General features: G+C 37.3%; 1 protein-coding gene and 1 pseudogene across 2 annotated transcripts in view; one reads left to right on the plus strand and one right to left on the minus strand.

The window, feature by feature from the left end:
• Window positions 1-6,501: 6,501 nt before the first annotated feature.
• CCNT1 (cyclin T1) overlaps window positions 6,502-20,002 on the plus strand; it is a 37,394-nt gene continuing 23,893 nt past the window's right edge. For both annotated transcript variants that reach the window (XR_006784608.1, XM_045829242.1), the window contains exons 1-3: window positions 6,502-6,744; window positions 11,237-11,318; window positions 18,034-18,162. Coding sequence is in view for 1 of the 2 variants with exons in the window: in XM_045829242.1 (XP_045685198.1) it covers window positions 6,587-6,744; window positions 11,237-11,318; window positions 18,034-18,162 (369 nt within the window). In the remaining variant the exon portion in view is untranslated. The remainder of the gene's footprint in view (window positions 6,745-11,236; window positions 11,319-18,033; window positions 18,163-20,002) is intronic.
• Window positions 9,226-10,320, minus strand: LOC123812478 (annotated as a pseudogene).

Raw genomic sequence — 20,002 nt, forward strand, 5'->3', positions numbered from 1 at the left:
CAGGGCACATGCCTGGGTTGCAGGCCACAGCCCCCAGCAACTGCAGATTGATGTTTCTCTCTCTCTCTCCCCCTCCCTTCCCTCTCTAAAAATAAATAAATAAAATCTTAAAAAAAGGCATTCTTCATTTGTTACAGTTTTTGATTTGTAGCTTTAATTTTTAGAATTTTCATTTCTTTGCTTACGTTACTCCTGTGTTCTTGCATTTTGTGCACTTTTCTCATTGGAGCCCTTAGCATATTAATCTTAGTATTTTAAATTCCTCATTTGATAATTCAGAAATTTCTGCCATATATGAATCTGGGTCTGATGCTTGCCTTGTCTCTTTAGATTGTATTTTTTTGTCTTTTAGCATGCCTTGTAATTTTTTGGTAGAAAGTCAGGTATTATATACTGGTTATCTGGCTGGGAGTTAGGCTGTTTCCTGTTTGTTATAGCTGTAGGTGTCAGAAGCTAAAATTTCCTTATCTTTGGGTTTCCCTAGAGACTCCTTAAATAGTCTGAGCTTATACTTCTTCCAGCTGGGATGCTCTGTTACCACATAGGAACTGTACTGATATGCCAGTAAAATGTGGGGAGAAATGTTCTCTAATCTCATTAGGCCTCAGTCTTTCAGTAAGCTTGTGTTCTGGACTGTGACCTTCACATATGTTTCTTGTCTTTTTTCTCCCTCTAAGTGAAACAAGAAAGCTACAGGAGGCTGGAGTTGGTTGTTTTCCTTTTCCCACATTGGTTAAGCTCTGTTAAATAGTTTTCCTTGAGGGTAGGCATTTGTTAAGAACTGAATGCTCTGGGTGTACTTCAAAATGGTTACTTTCCCTCTTTTCTTGTGGGAAGGATGAAAATGTTTTTACAAAATTCTTTTCCAAAAATATTTTAACTATAATGATAGTAATACCTGTGGGGCTTCTGGAGGTAAAACAAAAATGTGGGGGACTCTTTAACGCTGAGCCCCCAGGAGTTTTTTTTAATCTTTCAGTGTAGTCCAATTTCAAGTTATCAGCAATTAGTCAATTGCCCTTTAAATATTCCTACCAGTTGCTGGTTTCAGTAATTTTTTTTGCTTCCAGTGGCCATGATTTTCTGTTGTGATTCTTCTTGTCTCTCTGCTTTTTGTGGTAGAGGTTGAACTGTCACCTAAATTCTCTGATGCATTTAAGAAGGCCTGTTGATATCAGTTTGTTCAGCCTTTTTATGATTGTGGGAACATAGGTGATGACTTCATGCTCTTTACATGGCACACTGGAAACCAAAAGTCCCTGTCTGTTTGGGTATACTATATAATTGTGTGTTCATTTCTTCCCAATTTTATGGTCAGTGATGTCACATTGTTAGCTTACAATTGGTCATGGTGGGAGATAACACTACAGAAATTGGCAAATGCTACAAACAAAGGCTTGATTTGTTTTGTTGATCATCTAGAGTTAAGAAATAGAGAAAATTTTAATTATGTAGATTAAGTTTAAAAGTGTATCATGTCTGTATCCATTATATTACGAATAGCACAAAAAATTGAAATATTCTTCCAGGATTCAAAAACTATTATCTAGTTTAGCAAACATATTGCTCAAATCACTGATGAATAAGTTCCAACATAAGTCTCATTGTTTCACTTTCATCTTATTGAATAATGCAAATGAAAATGTCAACCAACAGTCAAAGCTATACTTACCTGTCAAATGCAATCATAAGTTTTGTTCTTGATTCAAGAGTTTGGTAAAATGCAATGAAAATATTCTGTGAGAATCAGTTGCCTATAAAAAGTTTCGATAAATAAAATTGTGTATTTCATTTTTTATAAATTGTGTGCTGCACATCCTTTATATCTGTAAATTTTAAAATAAACTTTATGTACATATGCATGCACATATAATTATTTCTCTAGATAGCTGGTTGTTAATAATTTACCAACACACATGTGCCATGGCCAATCTCACAAACTATCATGTCATATCACTGAATGTGGAATTAGGGATAGTTTGGAAGAGCACACCATTTCACATTTTAATTTGGAGACTATTGGATGTTGGGAAACATTGTTTTAACAGTAGTAAATGGTAATGTCTGACAAGACTGAAATGATGTTCATAAGCACAATGCAAAATAAGATTAAACCATGAAATATGGTATAATCCTGTACTAGATTAGTCTAGTAAATAAGAAGAGTAGCCTTATAGGTGTAATTTACAGAAAATGAAATCCTATTTAAATTAACAACAAAATTCCTTTGGTTTAAGATTTTGTCAGTTGTTTTTAAGGGCAGAAGGTTAACATTATTATTGGGAGGGAGGAGAGGGAGACATTGACATGAGAAACAGCAACTGGCTGCTTTCTGCATGCTCCCCAACTAGGGACTGAACCTGTAACCCAGGTATGTGCCCTGACCAGGGAATCCTCCTTTCAGTTTGCAGGAGGACACCCAACCAACTGAGCTGCACTGGCTGGGGTTTTACATTATTTTGACAATAAACATGTATTGAACGATTATGTGCCAGATGGTGTTCTGTCAGGATGCAGAGATGACATTTATAACTACAGTTAGTCAAAAGAATAGAATTTTTGGAATTTTGAGAAGAGTATACTAAATGAAATAAACTAGTCACAGAAAGATAAATACTATATGATTCCACTTATATGAGGTATCTAATCAAACTCATAGGAACAGCAAGTAGAATGGGGGTTGTCAGGGCTGGGGGAAGGAGGAAATGGGGACTTGTTTATTGGGTACAGAATTTCAGTTTTGCAAAATGAAAAAGTTGTAGAGACCTGTTCCATGATAATGTGAATGTAGTTAATGCTATTGATGCGCACACCTAAAAATGGTTAAGATGGTTTAAAATAAATAGCTGGGATTTGAAGTCTGGCCTGACTCAAAAACTCTTTAATTATGTTCTCATTACTGCCTACTTCAGAGTAATTTAATTTTCAGTCAAAGAATATTTCCTTTCTCTGATTTACACAGGTCTTCCTCTTCTGTATTCAGGGTAGTAAGCCACTGGTTAGCAGGTGCAGTGCCTGAAGCCATTCTAGTATTTGAAACCAAATACCAGAACTTTTTCTTGGAAGACTGACATACTCAGCCAGAATAGTAAATTCAAAATGGAGTCATCAATCCAAGACAGGGATTGCCAACCTTTTTCATCTCATGGCATACATAAACTAACTAAAATTCTGCAGTATGCCAAAAAAAATTTTTTTTGCTGATCTGACAATAACAGGTATAATTTTGATTCTACCTGGATGAACATTGTTGTGTTGGTTGCTGTAATTTTTTGACAATCTAAGGGGAAAAAGGTCAGTGCCCATGACTAAACAGTCAGGTATTTCAGGTTTTAAAAATTCTAGGGCACATCAGTTGAAAATCACTGATCTAAGAGATTAAGTGGAGAAACAAACACAGGCCAGAGAAATAGGCAAAGGGGACTTGGGAGAAATAAATTTGACTTTTAAAAGACAATATACATGATTGAAAAGTGCTTAGTCTATTAAAAAGTCTATGATGAAAAAAAGTGTGAAGGCATTGATTTTTTCAACATTATAACCTGATGTAATTTAAATCTTCCTGAATCTCAATTTTTTTCCAGAGTAAAATAGAGCTAAGGCTAACTGTAGGCAGTATATGGCAAAACAGGGCCTGAAATGGAAAGAAATACTATAGAGAATGAGTTAAAATTAAACTTACTGTGTTGGAACAGCCATCTAGAAAGAACACAACTCAAAACATTATTGTAATTGACTGAAAGCTCATTCTGCTTGCTGCACAACAGCTACTAAGTGACAGGTGTTGAGGCAAGGCAAGTGACTATTTGGAAAGGCAATAAGCGAAGATAGTGGACTAGTGTTCTAAAGAACCATCCTGAGAAAGTAGAGAACATATGCTTCTTTTATGTCAGGGGAAGGGAAGATATGCTTCTTTTATGTCAACCCATGAGAAGGGTTTCAAACTCAGTCACATGGTTCCTATAAATTATTTTTGTACATATCTCCTTGGGAAGGTATTTTCAAGCAGGGAGGTTGCTTCAGTAATTTCTTGGTTATAGGTAAGGTTCCTTTACTGGTAAGCATTATCTATCTGCAGGACTAAACAGAAGTAGCTAAATGACCTATCTGGCGGGAGAAAGATGGAGTCAAAAAGCCCTGGCCAGGTGGCTCAGCTGGTTGGAGGTACAGAAGGTTGCAGGTTCTATCCCTGGTCAGGGAACATACCTAGGTTATGAGTTTGACCCCCAGTCTAGGAACGTGGAAGGTAACTAACCAATCATTGTTTTTCTCTCTCCCTTCCAAAAAAAAAAAAATTCTCTGGTTGAGGATTAAAAAAAGATGGAGTCAGAAAGTCTTATTATTTAGCCCTGGCTAGCGTAGCTCTGTGGATTGAGCACGGGCTGTGAACCAAAGTGTTGCAGGTTCGATTCCCAGCCAGGGTACATGCCTGGGTTGCAGGCCATAACCCCCAGCAACTGCACATTGATGTTTCTCTCTCTCTCTTAATCTCCCTCCCTTCCCCCTCTAAAAATAAAATAAATTAAAAAAATCTTAAAAAAAGATATGTGATTTGCAAACATTAAAAAAAGACTTATGATTTTTATATTTTAAGTATATTTTATTGGTCACGCTATTAGAGTTGTCCCATGTTTCTCCTTTATTCCCCTCTGCCCTGTACCCCACCTCCCATCATTACCCCCTTAGTTCATGTCCATGGGTTGTACACATAAGTTCTTTGGCTTCTCCATTTCCTATGCTAGTCTTAACCTCCCCATCTATTTTGTACCTACTATTTATGCTTCTTATTCCTTGTACCCTTCCCCCGATTCTCTCCCCTTCCCTTCCCCACTGATAACCCTCCATGTGATCTCCTCCATTTCTGTGATTCAGTTCCTGTTTTAGTTATCTGCTTCGGTTTTTTTTTTTCTAGGTTTGGTTGTTGATAGTTGTAAGTTTGTTGTTATTTTATTCTACTACATTATAAAAGACAAATGATTCTACTTTTGCTCTGATTTAATCAAGATAAACTGAATGTTCCAAAAATGCAAGGATACAGTTTGCTAGAATTGAAAGAAAAAAGAAAAATTAGACTGCGTTTAAAATCTACACATAGACCTAGTTGGTGTGGCTCAGTGGACTGAGTGCTGGCCTGTGAACCAAAAGGTTGCTGGTTCGATTCCCAGTCACAGCACATGCCTGAGTTGCCAGCTAGGTCCCCAGCTGTGGGCTCCTAAGAGGCAACCACACATTGATTTCCCCCCTCTTCCCTTCTCTCTAAAAATAAATAAAATCTTAAGATCTACACATATAAGTGATATAGTGTAGGGCAAACCACTTAATCTCCCTGAGCCTCAGATTCTTTATTATAGGGTATTGTGAACATTTATTTCACAATTATTTACTACTAGGGCTAGGACTGTATTAGGTAGGTGCTAGGGATCAAAGAATGAAGGCACTGGCCTTGCCTTCAATATCAATACATGATAACTACTATAATACCTACTGCATGTCTTCTATGTGTCAGCTACTTACAAACGCTTTTGACTCATTACGTCTTCATTTGAAAGTCTTCTTACAACCTAAAAGGGAGGCATTATTACTATCATTTACATTTGTACAAGAAGTACAGAGAGGTAAAGTATCCTGCCCAGGATCAAAGAGCCATTAAACGTTGGAGCTGGGCTAACTCCTGACAGGGGACAGGCACTGCAAATTCGCACGTGTGCAGGGTGTTCCGGGGCGGTGGTAAAGCTTTCCACAGCAGTTTTAGTTCACCCGTTCGCAAAACAGAATTAAATTACTACTACCTATTGAGGTTGTGCCCATTAAGGAGTATATTTAAGAGTCTGTTTTGTGTCTGGAACATGTTAAGCACTAAATTAATGCTATTAATTTCATTTTATTCCTTTAAGTTGAACCACTGTATTAAAGCTAGGAATGCTTGAAAGACTTTTGCTACATACCGTGCACCCGCTTTTTAAATGCGTCATTACATTGTTGTCAACAACGCGAAACCCCTGTAGTTGCTTTACGATATGATATACGATAGGGCCACTCAGATTGTTTTTTTAAGTTTTTGACAGCCTTATCTATTTTTGGGCCAAATCTTCATCTGCCCCATTTTATACGGCCACCTCAGCCCCAAAAGAAATTCTCCGAGGAGCCGCACAGCGGCGCGTGGGCGGGCGTTTCATCCCGCCACAAACATTGCCTCACCCTCTTGCGCAAGGCGCGAACGCTCAAACCAGTTCTCGCGAGAGGAGACGTGCTCTTTTTTTTTTTTTTTTTTTTTTAATTTTTTAAAATGTAAGTTTATAACTTCGCCCCACCTCCGGAGTCACACGACTGGCGCTTCCGTTCTCGACCTCAGGTCTTTCCTGCTCGCCTACTGGCTGCTTACTCGGCTACAGGCTTTCCCGAGGCCCATTCCGGAACTAGACATTTCAACTATACTTCTCGTCGGAAGCGTATCACAACCTAGCCGTCTACTCTTACCGGAAGTTCGTCACGGTGCTGTTGCCCCCGCACAGCGGATGTGTGTCGCCGCTCAAGTGACGCTAGGAAGCGCTTGCAGCCTTCGCTGCTGCCTTCTGGTTGAAGCACTATGGAGGAAGAGAGGAGGAACAACAAACGGTGGTATTTTACTCGAGAACAGCTGGAAAATAGCCCATCCCGTCGTTTTGGTCTGGACCCAGATAAAGAACTTTCTTATCGTCAGCAGGCGGCCAATCTGCTCCAGGACATGGGGCAACGTCTTAACGTGTATCCTTGCGGCCTAGGCCTTCGGCCTTGGAGTCATTTCCATCTTGTTCTCGCGTCCAGGCCTCAGGCTCTGTCAGGGACGGAAGGGGGAAGAAGATGGGCAGGGGCTGGATGTTTAGGAGGGAGAGACTATGATGGGGCAGACTGAAGTTAAGTGTTCACGCGAGGGTGGCGAGGCGGAGTTAATTTCCCGCTCGCTCACCGGTGCCACCAACCTTGCCGGGAATTCGTGTGCTTCCCGGCTTTGTGTTTTAACCCGCTCTTCCTATACCCTTTTCGGTGTATTCTGATCTACTGTTGTGGTGACTTTGAGATTCTGCTTTTCTGCTATGTCCTAGAAGGTTTGGTAAAGGTTTCACAGTTGATGGCTGCCTTTTGAATTTAGAAATTAAGTACCTGAAGGTCTTATAAAGGGTGGCCTGGAATTAATGCCCAGCTTTGGTTCAAAGTCCGTTTTTCCCACTTACTAGTTGTTTAAGAAACCTGTCAAGTTCTTGGTTTTCTCGTCTGTAAAATGAGGTGGTACCTCTTGCACTTAATTAGTGTGGCCAACACAGTGCGTGGCACTCAAGTTCAAATAGCTACTGTTAAGAGTTTCATAGAAGTTCAGAGGAAAGGGGAATGTCAGTTAAGATTTGTAGGGTTGTAGACCTACGGATCTAACGGCTTAAAAAAACTATTGAAAAGTGATGAAGTTTTTGGAAGCATTTTACTGAGTCTGTTAACATCTTGCTTTCTGGCATATCCTCTGTTAGGGTTAAATAAATTTTTCATAAAAATTCTCCACAGATAAAAAAAGAATAATATTGGATTTTTAACATACTCAGTGCGAATGTATATTCGTTCGTCTCATACTTCAAAGATGAGGTAATTTATTGATTTTTTTCCTCCAAGCATTTTTTTGGCTTTTTATGTTTATCATCATTATTTCAACCTGTGTATACCAGCAGTTTTTGAAACACCAAGTGCCAATATTTTCTGGTAAATATCAGTTTTTCCGAAACAAATTAATCAACATAACACAATTTCAGTGGATGGTGATACCATCAGCATAATTGATACATACTACACAAATGGCAGTACTTAAAATCATACACATTACTTCACCATTTCACAAAACTTCTTTCTAAACTTCTACAAACTTTCTCATTGTAAAAAGACCAAAAACATCATAACATTAACTACAAAGTACACTCTGAAAATGGAGTTGTTTTTCAAATTTTAAGATTTTAAAAATTTAATAAAGTTTTATTTTTAAAAATATACAGCTCGTGGGTCCTGTTCATGTATCTGTACCAGCAGCTGGGACATCCCCACCCTTGATGTTTCTGGTATAAGTTACTTGAGTTCTGTGCGTTGAAACTAGTAAGTTCTTTGCTCAGGAGCTCCTGAAGGGCTGCCTTGGCTAAGGAACTGTGGATCTTCCGTCTCTGAGGCAACAGCTGCGGTCATAAGCATATAGTTGGGTACTTCTTATGGAGTTTGTGATACGTTGCATTGTCAAGCAGTTCTGGGTTATTGAGCTTGTCCTGAGTTTTGCCTTTGGACCACTTCTTTTGGCCTTGTCCCCAGATTTGTTTACTGGGTCTTTGTATTTCATTACCAACTTTCCAGCATCTATTCTTGTTGTCTTTGCGTGGCATATCGAAACTTGGAGAGCACCTGCTATCACTGCAGCCTTGCTAAGATGTCAGACAAAAAGGAAGATTTTTCTATTTTAATGTTAAAAGATATGGGGAGGAGTCTGTTGAGAGAGGTGGAAAAAAAAGGAGTTTCTATTTGATGGATTCAACATGTCTGAAAATACTGGGTTGGCCAAAAAGTTCATTTGCTTTTTTTCCTTAAGATGGCTCTAGTAGCACTTAGTTGTCTTTAACTTCATTCAAAACAATTTTGATAGATTGTGTTGTGATAGCTGTCATATCAGTTTGCATTAAAAAAAACTTATTGGTGAATTCTTGTGTAGCCATTTTAATATTGAAGATGGAAGAAGATAAGCAACATTTTTGGCATATTATGCTTTATTATTTCAAGAAAGGTGAAAATGTAACCAAAATGCAAAACAAGATTTGTACAGTGTATGGAGAAGGTGCTATGACTGATTAGACGTGTCAAACGTGGTTTGGGAAGTTTCGTGCTGGAGATTTCTTGCTGGACAATGCTCCATGGTCCAGTAGACACATTGAAAAAATTAATAGTGATCAAATTGAGACATTCACTGAGAACAGTCAACATTATACCACATGGGAGATAGCCGACATACTCAAAATATTCAAATCAATAAAGTTATTGGTGAAAATGGAAAATGTGTCTTTTATTTTTTGGGAAAAAACCATACAGACTTTTTGGCCAACTCGATACTTCAGTAATGTAAAGAAAAATTTGCAGAGCAAGAATATGAATCTTGCAGCAAGGTGAACAAGTTAGTAGTTCTTGCATCAGTTTCACCCATAGGAGAGAGGTCTTCTGAAGATTGCTTGTTTACAAAATATTCTGTAAGTTAGAATTGGCTACCCTCAATGATTTGTTTTTTACTGGAACAATATCATAAGGGTCGATATACTTTTCTAAAAGCTCATCCATTCTGTCATTTAGATATCCAATTTTCAGGATGTGTTCAACATTGTCTACTCCATCTGCCTTAAGTCTCCTTGGGAGTCTCAAGTGGAATTATGTTGTCTTTTAGTTGATTGAAATATTCTGGTCTTCAGGGCATCATCATGTTTATTAAATACAGGAATTAGTTCTCTGTTAATTCCTTTGAATACCCCACTGTCATCAAAATCCATGAAGTTGGACACTACTTTCACATTTGGATAATAAACACCAGCTTAATGAATAATCTTTAGTATATCACTAATAACCAATGAAAATATGAACACAGGGATGCTATATGGGAGCTTATCAGAGAAATTCTTGTTCTTAGACATAATGACAGATTCTGTCACAATTTCTTGAGGTTTTGGTAAAAACCTGTTCAACAAGCAAACCATGTGATTTACCATTCTATTATATAAGGGTACTACTCTTCTATGGCAAGAATAGGATCAGTTTAAATAGCATAATATTTTTCCTTCAGTTATAGTAACTTTTTTCGATATTTCATCTGAAACCAGCTTACAGTTAGTTGTCAATGACAAGACATATGGACATCTTTTCCTTTGTAAGAAAATCTACTCCGTCAAATCAAAGTCTGTTATCTGAAGTTTGCCACTCCTCCTTTGATAAGACCACAGATAATTTCTCTCATAAGGATCTTCATGTGAGTTGAACTTTTCTGGAATTCTGGCATTTTCACATGTATAGCAGAATCTTAGTCATTTCTTATTTGTCTGGTCTTCCATAAGGTACCCTTGAGTTCTTTCCTTGAATTAGTCCTAGAACAGCAGTATTGGTGGTAAACAATATCTAGAGATGCTGGGCCTGCATGTAGGCATCTCAGTGATCTTGGTCTTCTGCCCTGTCTTCTTCTTCAAGGTGAGTATGTACTGGGTCAGCACCACCGCAGCCACCAGGGTGCCTATGCTGGCACTAGTCACCATTGCCCACCCTTGCCACGGCCATCTGGTCTATGGATGGGGCCGAAAAGAATTTAAGCATTCAATCCTTTTTGTCAGAAAATATACTCATTTTGTAGCAGAAAAGGCTAAAATAGCTTTAAAGTTCTTTTCACTATGGAAGTGAAAAATTACCCTTGGGTGTAGCTTCCATTTAAATGTGTTGCTGACTGTATAAAGTTTGTGTTTTAAGTACTCACCTCAAGAGATGTTCTCTTTATTGCTATTATCCAATTTGTTTCCTAAGCATCCAGTCAGTGTAGAGTTATGCCTTTTGTCTGAAATTGTTTCAGTGCATCCTAGCCCTTCCTTTTTTGTGTTTGTTGTTATTAAGGTTGTTGCCATTATGGGACTGCCTCATCTCTGCATACCCAGCATTGTCTTCTGAGGTCTTTAGAAATAAAGCATTTAAAAATTTTTCTTAGTGAATGAATATCAAATAATTCCAAAGTGTTTCTTGTCCCACGGATTGTCATGTGAGAAGGCTTGGTTGCCAGAGAGAAGTGGAACTGGAAGGTTAATTGCTGGAGATTAGAAGGTGAGGTGACAGTGAAACATATCTCTGGGACCAGGTCAGGGAGGACATTGTCAACCATGTGAAGAGATATCTTGAGCTAATGAATCACTGTTGCAGGATTTTTAGTAGGCATTTGACAAGTTTAGGCCTTCGATAGTTTTGTTTGTATTCCTTCTTGATTCACACGTGCTGATAAGCTTGCTTGTTTATTCAGCAGATTTATATTGAATATCTGTTATGTTTAAGGTATGCTCAGTGTCAACTGGTAGTTAATAATTTTGTGGAGAGGTAAGTATGATTTTTATTTGGGAGCATCTACTGTGCTCAGCTTGCATGGTCATTATGGGAGGGTACAGAGGTTGTATTTTTGGGAATTGTACTGCCTGTCTGTTTTGGGGCCTTAACTTGAACATTTTAGCTCACAGTTGACGATCAACACTGCTATAGTGTACATGCATCGATTCTACATGATTCAGTCCTTTACACAGTTCCATCGAAATGTAAGTACACATTTTTTATATGGTGTACTCGTTTTGTGATTGATTCAAACTTTATATTTCTTTTGTTGTTGACCTTTGCTGCTGAACTGAGATTTAAGGTTTAGAATTTAGGATTGGTCACTTTCATTATGTTCACATTGCCGTTCTGAATCCAGCCTTCCAGTTTTCCTATGAAGTGTCTACTTTGGTAGATTGAGTGCATCCTTAGAATAGGTGGAGTCATTGATAAAGAATAGATTATCAAACACTTAAACTTAACATTTGGGTTGGGAGAGTAGCATTTGAGGGGAAACTGTGCTTAATTTTAAGTGTAATTTTTGAAGTGGTAAATAATATGGCCACAGGAAAACAAATGAATATAAGTTATTTAGATTTAAGAGCCTTTGATAAAATTCCAATCAATGACAGATTAGAGGGGGAAGGTAGAGGTACATTATGTGATGACTGGAGATGACTTTTTTTTAAAGATTTTATTTACTTTTAGAGAGAGGGGAAGGGAGGGAGAGAAACGTAGATTGGTTGCCTCTCATATGCACCTCAACCAGGGATTGAAACTGCAACCTGGGCATGTCCCTGGACAGGGAATCGAACTGGTGACCTTTCGCTTTGCAGGACAATGCCCAACCAGCCAACTGAGCCATTCTGGTCAGAACTGGAGATGACTTTTCTTCTTCTTCTTTTTAAGATTTTATTAATTTATTTTTAGAGGGGGGCGGAGGGGGAGAGAGGGCGAGAGAAACATCAATGTGTGGTTACCTCTCATGTACCTTACTGGGGACCTGGCCTGCAGTCCAGGCATGTGCCCTGACTGGGAATCGAACTGGTGACCCATTGGTTTGCAAGCTGGCACTCAGTCTGCTGAGCCATATCAGCCAGGGCTGGAGGTAACTGCTGATAAATGTTTTGGCATGTGGTGTCCTAGACCATGTTTTTGTACATACACTGGCATTTATGTATTTTCATAAAAATCACTTCTTACTATATTACTTTTACCAACTTACCTTTATCAGTTAATAGTATATATTGGGCATCTTTTCATATTGATTTTTCATTATTTTCAGTGATTGCATAGCATTTCTTTGTTTTTGCTATCATTTATTTTACCAGATCTCTAATGGTGGATATTTGGGATATATTTTTTTAAAATTTTATTATTATTATTTTTTTTAGAGAGAAAGGGGAAGGAGGGAGAAAGAGAAACATCCAGGTATAAGAAACATCTGTCTGTTACCTCTCGTGTGCCCCCAGCTGGGGACTGGGCTCACAACCCGGACATGTGCCCTGACCGGGAATTGAACCAGCGACCCTTCAGTTCACAGACCAGTGCTCAATCCATTGAGCCACACCAGCTAGGGCTCTAGTTTACTTTAATATAAATTCGTATTGGTGGAATTGCTATGTCAAAGGGCATGCTTTTAAAAACTTTTTGTTGTGTCAAATTGCCCTCCTGAAGGATTACATCAATATACGTTGTTTCCAGCACTATAGGAGAGGGTCCTTTCCTCAACATCCTCACTAACAAGTATTTGTTACTTTGGGAAATACTAAGTTATAACTGCTTGTCAACAAGCACTAGGGTTACAGAGGTGAATAAGATAGAGGGAGTCCTAACTTACTTTCTTAATTACATTTCTTAATTAGTTAAGTTGAGCTGCTTATGCCTGTTGGTTATTGTTCTTCTCATGAAATTGAAGAATTAACTTAAAAATTGTTTGTCAGTTCATTTTGCCCTTATTCTAATTTTTTTATTTATATGACCACTTTATATTTTAGATCTGTATGCCATGTGTTGTGAATACTTTTCTCATTTTGTTGGGTTCCTTCGTTGATAGTGTTTTGGAGCTTAGAGTGTCTTGCTTTTTAAAACAAAATTTTTTTTAAAGCAATGTTTTTCTTTTTTTTTTAAGATTTTATTTGTTTATTTTTAGAGAGGGAAGGGAGGGAGAAAGAGAGAGAGAGAAACATCAATGTGCGGTTGCTGGGGGCTGTGGCCTGCAACCCAGGGATGTTCCCTGACTGGGAATTGAACCTGCAATGCTTTGGTTCGAAGCTTGTGCTCAATCCACTGAGCTGTACTAGCTAGGGCTAAAACAAGTTTTTTTTTATTAAGGTGTAACGTACAGTAAAGCCCAAAGATATAGTGTCCAACTAAATTACTTTTTGCATTATTTTATATATCAAGTATATATACATATTCCGATCAAGGTACAGTATGTTTCCAGTGAAGGTAGAAAACTTGCCTTTTGATTGAAATACATTTTATTTCTTTAGTGGGTGTGATTAAATTACTGTTTTTTCCTCCACTTAAATTCTGGCCTAACATTTCCACTGTCCTTGAGAAGAAATTGAACCTCATTACCTGATTTTCTATATGTACCCTTTTAAATGTTTTCAAGTGGGGAAGTGTAAAAATAGTGGTGAGCAACTTAGTATGTGTACTGTATTTTATATATTTTAAAGTACAGGTGTTATACTTTAATGGCTATCAAATTTGGGTGTATTTTACTCTTACTAGTTAACTCTTAGGAGGTCAGACTTAATGGTTAAAAGAATGGGCTCAGGAGTCAGACTTGTCTAGATTTGAATCCTTGATGCCTTGCTTTCTAGCTATATGGCTTTGGGTAAGTTACCATAGGCCTCAGTTTTCTCATCTTTTTGGAGTCAGTAGTGCCTACTGCAAACTGTAAGTGGTTAATAGGATTTGACTTAATTATTTTACAAAGTGCACATAGCAAACAAATACTAGCTGGCATTATAGTTCTTTTAAAATGGAGAAAAATCTTATACTCCTATCTGGTGTAAGAATTCCTCTGAGAAACTGCCTTTGATGGGTAAATGGCTTTGGTAAGCCAGCTTGATAAGTGATTCCATGAGGAGAAATGAGTATTTGTGTTCCTGATTTGCACAAAAATTAGATTAAAATTTATCTTTTTCAGGCTTACTCTGACTGAGATACTGTTTTGCCTTGTCAGCCATTTTTTTGTGTATCATGTTTAGTTCCTTTCAAATATATTTTTAGCCCCTGAAGGCAAATTTGGAGGCTTAAAATCTTAGTGTTGTCTTTGAGTTGTCCTTTTCCTTTTCCCCTCTGTTCAGTTTTAAAGTCCTTTTATTTTAATTTTTATAGTGTTACTGATTTTTCTCTGCCTATAAATGTATATTCACACTTATCGTCATCATAAAATTAAAAGAAAACAGAATAAAGGGGGAAATGACGGTTTTCCTATAATCTCCTGTTCAGAGATAATCCTGTTAACATCTTGGAACATATCCCATTAGAATGTTTTTCTCTGCATTCAAATATACATGTATTTAATGAAACCCTATTAGTTTTCCAAGTAATACCAGGAAACTTTTTTTCTTTATTTCTACTGCTTGCGCCTACTCTAAATTTTATTTCCATTGTCTGGATTATTACATTGTTTTCTTTGTAAAAAATTAAGTGTATCCAGCCCTGGCTGGCGTAGCTCAGTGGATTGAGCGCGAGCTGCGAACCAAAGTGTCACAGGTTCAATTCCCAGCCAGGGTACATGCCTGGGTTGCCGGCCATAACCCCCAGCAACTGCACATTGATGTTTCTCTCTCTCTCTCTCTCTCTCTCTCTCTCTCTCTCTCTCTTAATCTCCCTCCCTTCCCTCTATAAAAATAAAATAAATTAAAAAAATCTTTAAAAAATAAAAAAAAACAAAACAAAAAATACCCTGATTTAAAAAAAAATTTAAGTGTATTCCATCCCTTCTTTCAGTGCTACTTACCACCAGATTAATCTTCCTAAATATTTCTTAAATTCTACATATTTTTCTAAAATCTTTAGTGTCTTGTTAAAAATCGTTTGTGTCTCACATCTATATCACTGAGTTATAACAACTCAGCTTAGTGTCGAAAATGTGCTTCCTGCCTTGATTCCCATACATTTGTTCATGCTCCTTTTCCTCTGGTTCTTTCCTTAATCCTAAACTCTAGGAATGTATATGCAGCAAGCTCCATGTGCAACTGCAACAAACACAAAGGAAGAGAATTGTTACTATGAATTGTGAAGAAAACTTGGTTCTATCCAAGTATAACAGAACAGCAAAGATAGAACTGTAGTCCCCCCTTATCTGTGCTTTTGCTTTCAGCAGTTTCAGTTGCTTATGGTCAGCCACATGTGGTTAACCATGCTTGAAAGTATTAAATGAAAAATTCCTGAAATAAACAATTTATAAGTTTTAAATTGATTGCTGTTTTGAGTAATGTGATGAGGTCTTTTGCAGCCCCCCTCCTTAGTAGCCATCTTAATTGGGGGGAGTTGGGAGTTGAGCCATATTTATGTAGCTTTTATTATAGTACATTGTTTTAATTGTTCTGTTTTATTATGTTATTCATCTCTCACTGTGCCTAATTTAGAAATTAAACTTTATTATAGGTATGTATTTATAGGAAAAAAACTTTGTCTATGTGGGGTTTGGTAGTATTTGAAGTTTCAGACATCCATTGGGGGCCTTGGAATGTATCCCTGGAGTATAATTGGAGACTTCTGCATTAGAATGCATATCAATTCTGTTCACTAAAATGAACTAGGTATTTCAATTCTATAAAATTTCTTTTATTCCTGGTGAAATCTTTTGTTGTTGCCATCTTTGATTCATTGAAATACTAAGATTCAAGGGAACTTCTACTTCCTGAGTTTCTCTAGATTACCAGGCTACATATATAAGGCCTGTCCAGAAAGTATCCAGTCATGTAAAATGAAAAATAGGGACATTTATTGAAGAAAATACAAGATACAAGAAACACTGTACACAGGACAATGACTCCTCAGTCCCCTTCAAAGTAGGCAGATTGGGGCCTCACACTGTCCTCCTAATTGCCATTACTGCCCCATCATATTTCCCTGAATCTTATCGAAGTTCTGAAATCTCTTCCCTTTGAAAGGCAGTTTTAGTTTTGGGAAAAGCCAGAAGTCACAGGGTGCCAACTCTGGGCTGTAGGGGGGCTTAGTCACCTGGGTGATTTGATGTTTCACAAAAAAACTGCACGAAACGTGATGCATGAGTGGGCCCATTGTTGTGATGAACCTGCCAATCACCAGTTTCCCATATCTGGGGCCCATCCAAATAGAGTCTGTGGGGGAATGTTCAAGCTTAATGCAAAATTTGGTGCAGATTTGCTGCTGTACTTGCTCAGTCGCTTTGAATGCTATGGTCATACAGTGCACATGCTCACTCTGTGGCAGGGGTGCCAAACTCATTTTCACCTGGGGCCACATCAGCCTTGCGGTTGCCTTCAAAGGGCTGAAATAATTTTAGGACTGTATAAATGTAACTACTCCTTAACTGTTAAGAAGTTGAAATTACATTCAGCCCTTTGAAGGCAACCGTGAGGCTGCTCTAGCACCTGGTGAAAATGAGTTTGACAGCCCTGCTCTATGGCATCTACTGCCCCTACTGACTCGTATAGTGAAGCTGTAATTATTCACACATGCACATTCCAGTCCACTTTCCCTGGCTGCCAAGTTACATCAATGTTGCACAGACCCTTCTCGTTATATTAACAGTGGTTGGACCTTTTCCAGAGACCTCATATTTTATATTGCTCTACTTTCTTATATTGTTTAGTGTCTGAGTTTGATATGTACTTGTGTATTGGCTTGAATTTTTTCAACTCTGTCTTTTATGTATAACCTCTTGAATATACTACTATACTTTGAATTCATTTTTTAAGATTTATGCCCCCATATGTAAGCATAATTGTGATAATTCTCATATAGTAAAATTCTTTTAAATTGTGCAATTCACTGGTTTTTGGTATATTCGCAGAGTTGTGCCACCCACCACAATCTAATTCTAGAACATTTATGTCATTGCAGAAAAAGAAACTCCTCACACTTAAGCAGTCACTCCCATTCCCCTCTCCTCTTAGCCTCTAGCAGCCACTAATCAACTTGTCTGTATGGATTTGCCTTTTCTGGACATTTCAATGTACTCCTTTTAAAAAAGTATGTAGCCTTGACTGGTGTGGCTGAGTTGGTTGGGCATCATCCTGCAAAGCATAGGGTCACTGGTTGGATTCCTGGTCCGGGTACATGTCTGGGTTACAGATTTGGTTCCTGGGGAGCACACAAGAGGCAACTGATTGATGTTTCTTTCTTGCATCAATGTTTCTCTTCCTTTCTTCCTTCCTTCCCTTCCCTCTAAAAATAAATGAAATCTTTAAAAAAATAAAAGAAACTATGTAAAGTTTTGAAACAAACTTAGTAAAGAATCTCATTTATAGAAAGCTGTTTATTTATTTATATCTAGTGGCTTCTTGAATAGCTAGCCTTTTTTTTTTTTAAATCCTCACTGGAGGATATGTTTATTGATTTTAGAGAGAAAGGAAGGGGCCAGAGAGAGAAAGGAACATTGGTTGTTTCCCACATGTGCCCTGACCAGGAATCAAACCCAGAATCTAGGTATGTGTCCTGACTGGGAATTGAACTGTCAGTCTTTTGGTGTACAGGACAATGCTCCAACCAACTGAGTCACCTGGCCAGGGCTTGAATAGGTAGCTTTTAATGAGAGTTTGTTTAAGAAAGTGGATATAGTTAATAGGTAGGAGGGGGGAACATTTTAAGTACAGGAAAAACCATAAACAAGGTGATGAAATGAAGCAAAGAACCTGGTTTGAGACTTAGTTCTCTTTTAGATCTAGCAATAAACAAATAATAAATATTATTTATTTTCTCTCCATCCAGTGTGTGGCTCCAGCGGCCTTATTTCTAGCAGCTAAAGTAGAGGAGCAGCCTAAGAAATTGGAACATGTCATCAAGGTAGCACATGCTTGTCTCCATCCGCAGGAATCACTTCCCGATACTAGGAGTGAGGTAGGGGATTAATTATACATCTGTTTTTCTTAATTTATTTTGATTGTAACTTAGTTTTGCAACTTAGATTTATTGAAGTCTAGATGGTAACTGTTCAAGGAACCTTTTAGTTTTGTTTTTCCCTTAACGAAAACATCATGAAAATTTTATGGCAGAGGTTAATTGTATTCTTTGTAGTTAAATTGGAAAATGCAGAAAAACAAAGAATATATAACCTAGATATAATGTGGACCATAGATATAGTATAAGTGAAGCATTATTGTTTCCAGCTTTTCTGTGACTAACTATACATGTATATATTGTGTTTTTTCACTTACTATATCCCAAATATTTTCCCAGTATATTAATTTTCCACTTGCTTTAAATATGGAGATAGTGTTTCATCTAATGTAAAATATACATACATTTTATATTTAATATATATTTTAACCATTCGCTGTTTCTAAGAGAACTTTCTAAGAAATTACAAGTCATACATGTTCATTATAAAAGAATCCAAACACTTTAGAATCACTTAAAGTAAAAGTTAAAGCATTTCCCCTCTTCTTTCTAGGAGAATACTGCTGACTACAGTTCTAGTATACTATATTCTTCCAGACCTTTATCTGTGTGCATATACATACAACTTTTTTTTCTTCCATCTTGACTTTCTTAAAGAAGGGAAGATCTTTCCTGACTTTGTAAGTCAGTGACTGGGGAGTGGTGAGTTGTGAGAAATCAAGAAGTCTGACATTCAGAAGTGCTTGGAGAAAAATTATAGATTAAGTCTCTTACAGTGGATGCATGAGTCACTCTTTATCAAATAGATAAATAAAATTGTGCGTTCTGATCAAATGGAGAAAATGGGTTTTTTGGGGGGAGTATTTATTTTGTGTGTGTGTTGATAATAAGCCCTAATTATGTGGATTAAGTGTTTTCTATGGCATTTGTCTTGACTTCCTTCATTTTCTCTCTGGGCTATACCAATAGCTCTTGAAAATAATTATTGCTCTGGATTTTCATTTAGGTTTGAGACTAATTATAAAAATCACTGGTCTATAGAATTGGCCAAATAAAGCAATTTTATTTTAATAAAATGAAACAAAACTTCCTGCGTTTTTTTCCTTCTCTGAAGAATATTTATATAATTTCTCACCTGAGTCTCAATTCCTTGTGAGGTGATTAGGGGAAGATATTTTCTTCACTATATGGAGCAGAGAACTAGCATAGTTGAAGTTCTCACTTACTAAAGATCATAAAGTTAAGTGGAATGTTAACTAACAAAGTCTCTTAACTCCTGACCTAAGTCTCGTTCTCCTAGAGTTCTAGGCCAGTGCTGTCCAATGGAAATATAAGGGGAGTCATGTGGAATTTAAAAAACAAATTTCTTTTTAAGATTTTATTTCTATTTAGAGAATGGGGAGGGGAGGGAGACAGAGAGAGAGGGGAAACATCGATGTTTGAGAGAAACATTGATAGGTTGCCTCTTGCACACCTTCAACTGGGGACCTGGCTTGCATCCTAAGCATGTGCCCTGACAGGGAATCAAACCAGTGATCTTGAGGTTCATGGGACGGTGCGTAACACACTGACCCACACTTGTCAGGACATAATTTAAAAAAATTTCACTTCACTAAAAATCTTTAACTTAAAAAAGTGAAATTAATTTTAATGTATTTTTTATATTTTATTTAATCATAAATATCACTTCAGTATATAATCAATATTAAAACATCATTAATGAAGTAGTTTACATTATTAATATTTGTTCCTTTTTCTTTGAACTCTCCTATAAATTTTTGGAAATATAGCATTATCCCAAAGGGGAAGGGTTTTTTTTGTTTTTTTTTTTTTAAGATTT

Source organism: Phyllostomus hastatus, unplaced genomic scaffold (assembly GCF_019186645.2).
Source record: "Phyllostomus hastatus isolate PE091 unplaced genomic scaffold, TTU_PhHast_1.1 phas_scaffold_93, whole genome shotgun sequence".
In the NCBI taxonomy this organism is placed as follows: domain Eukaryota; kingdom Metazoa; phylum Chordata; class Mammalia; order Chiroptera; family Phyllostomidae; genus Phyllostomus; species Phyllostomus hastatus.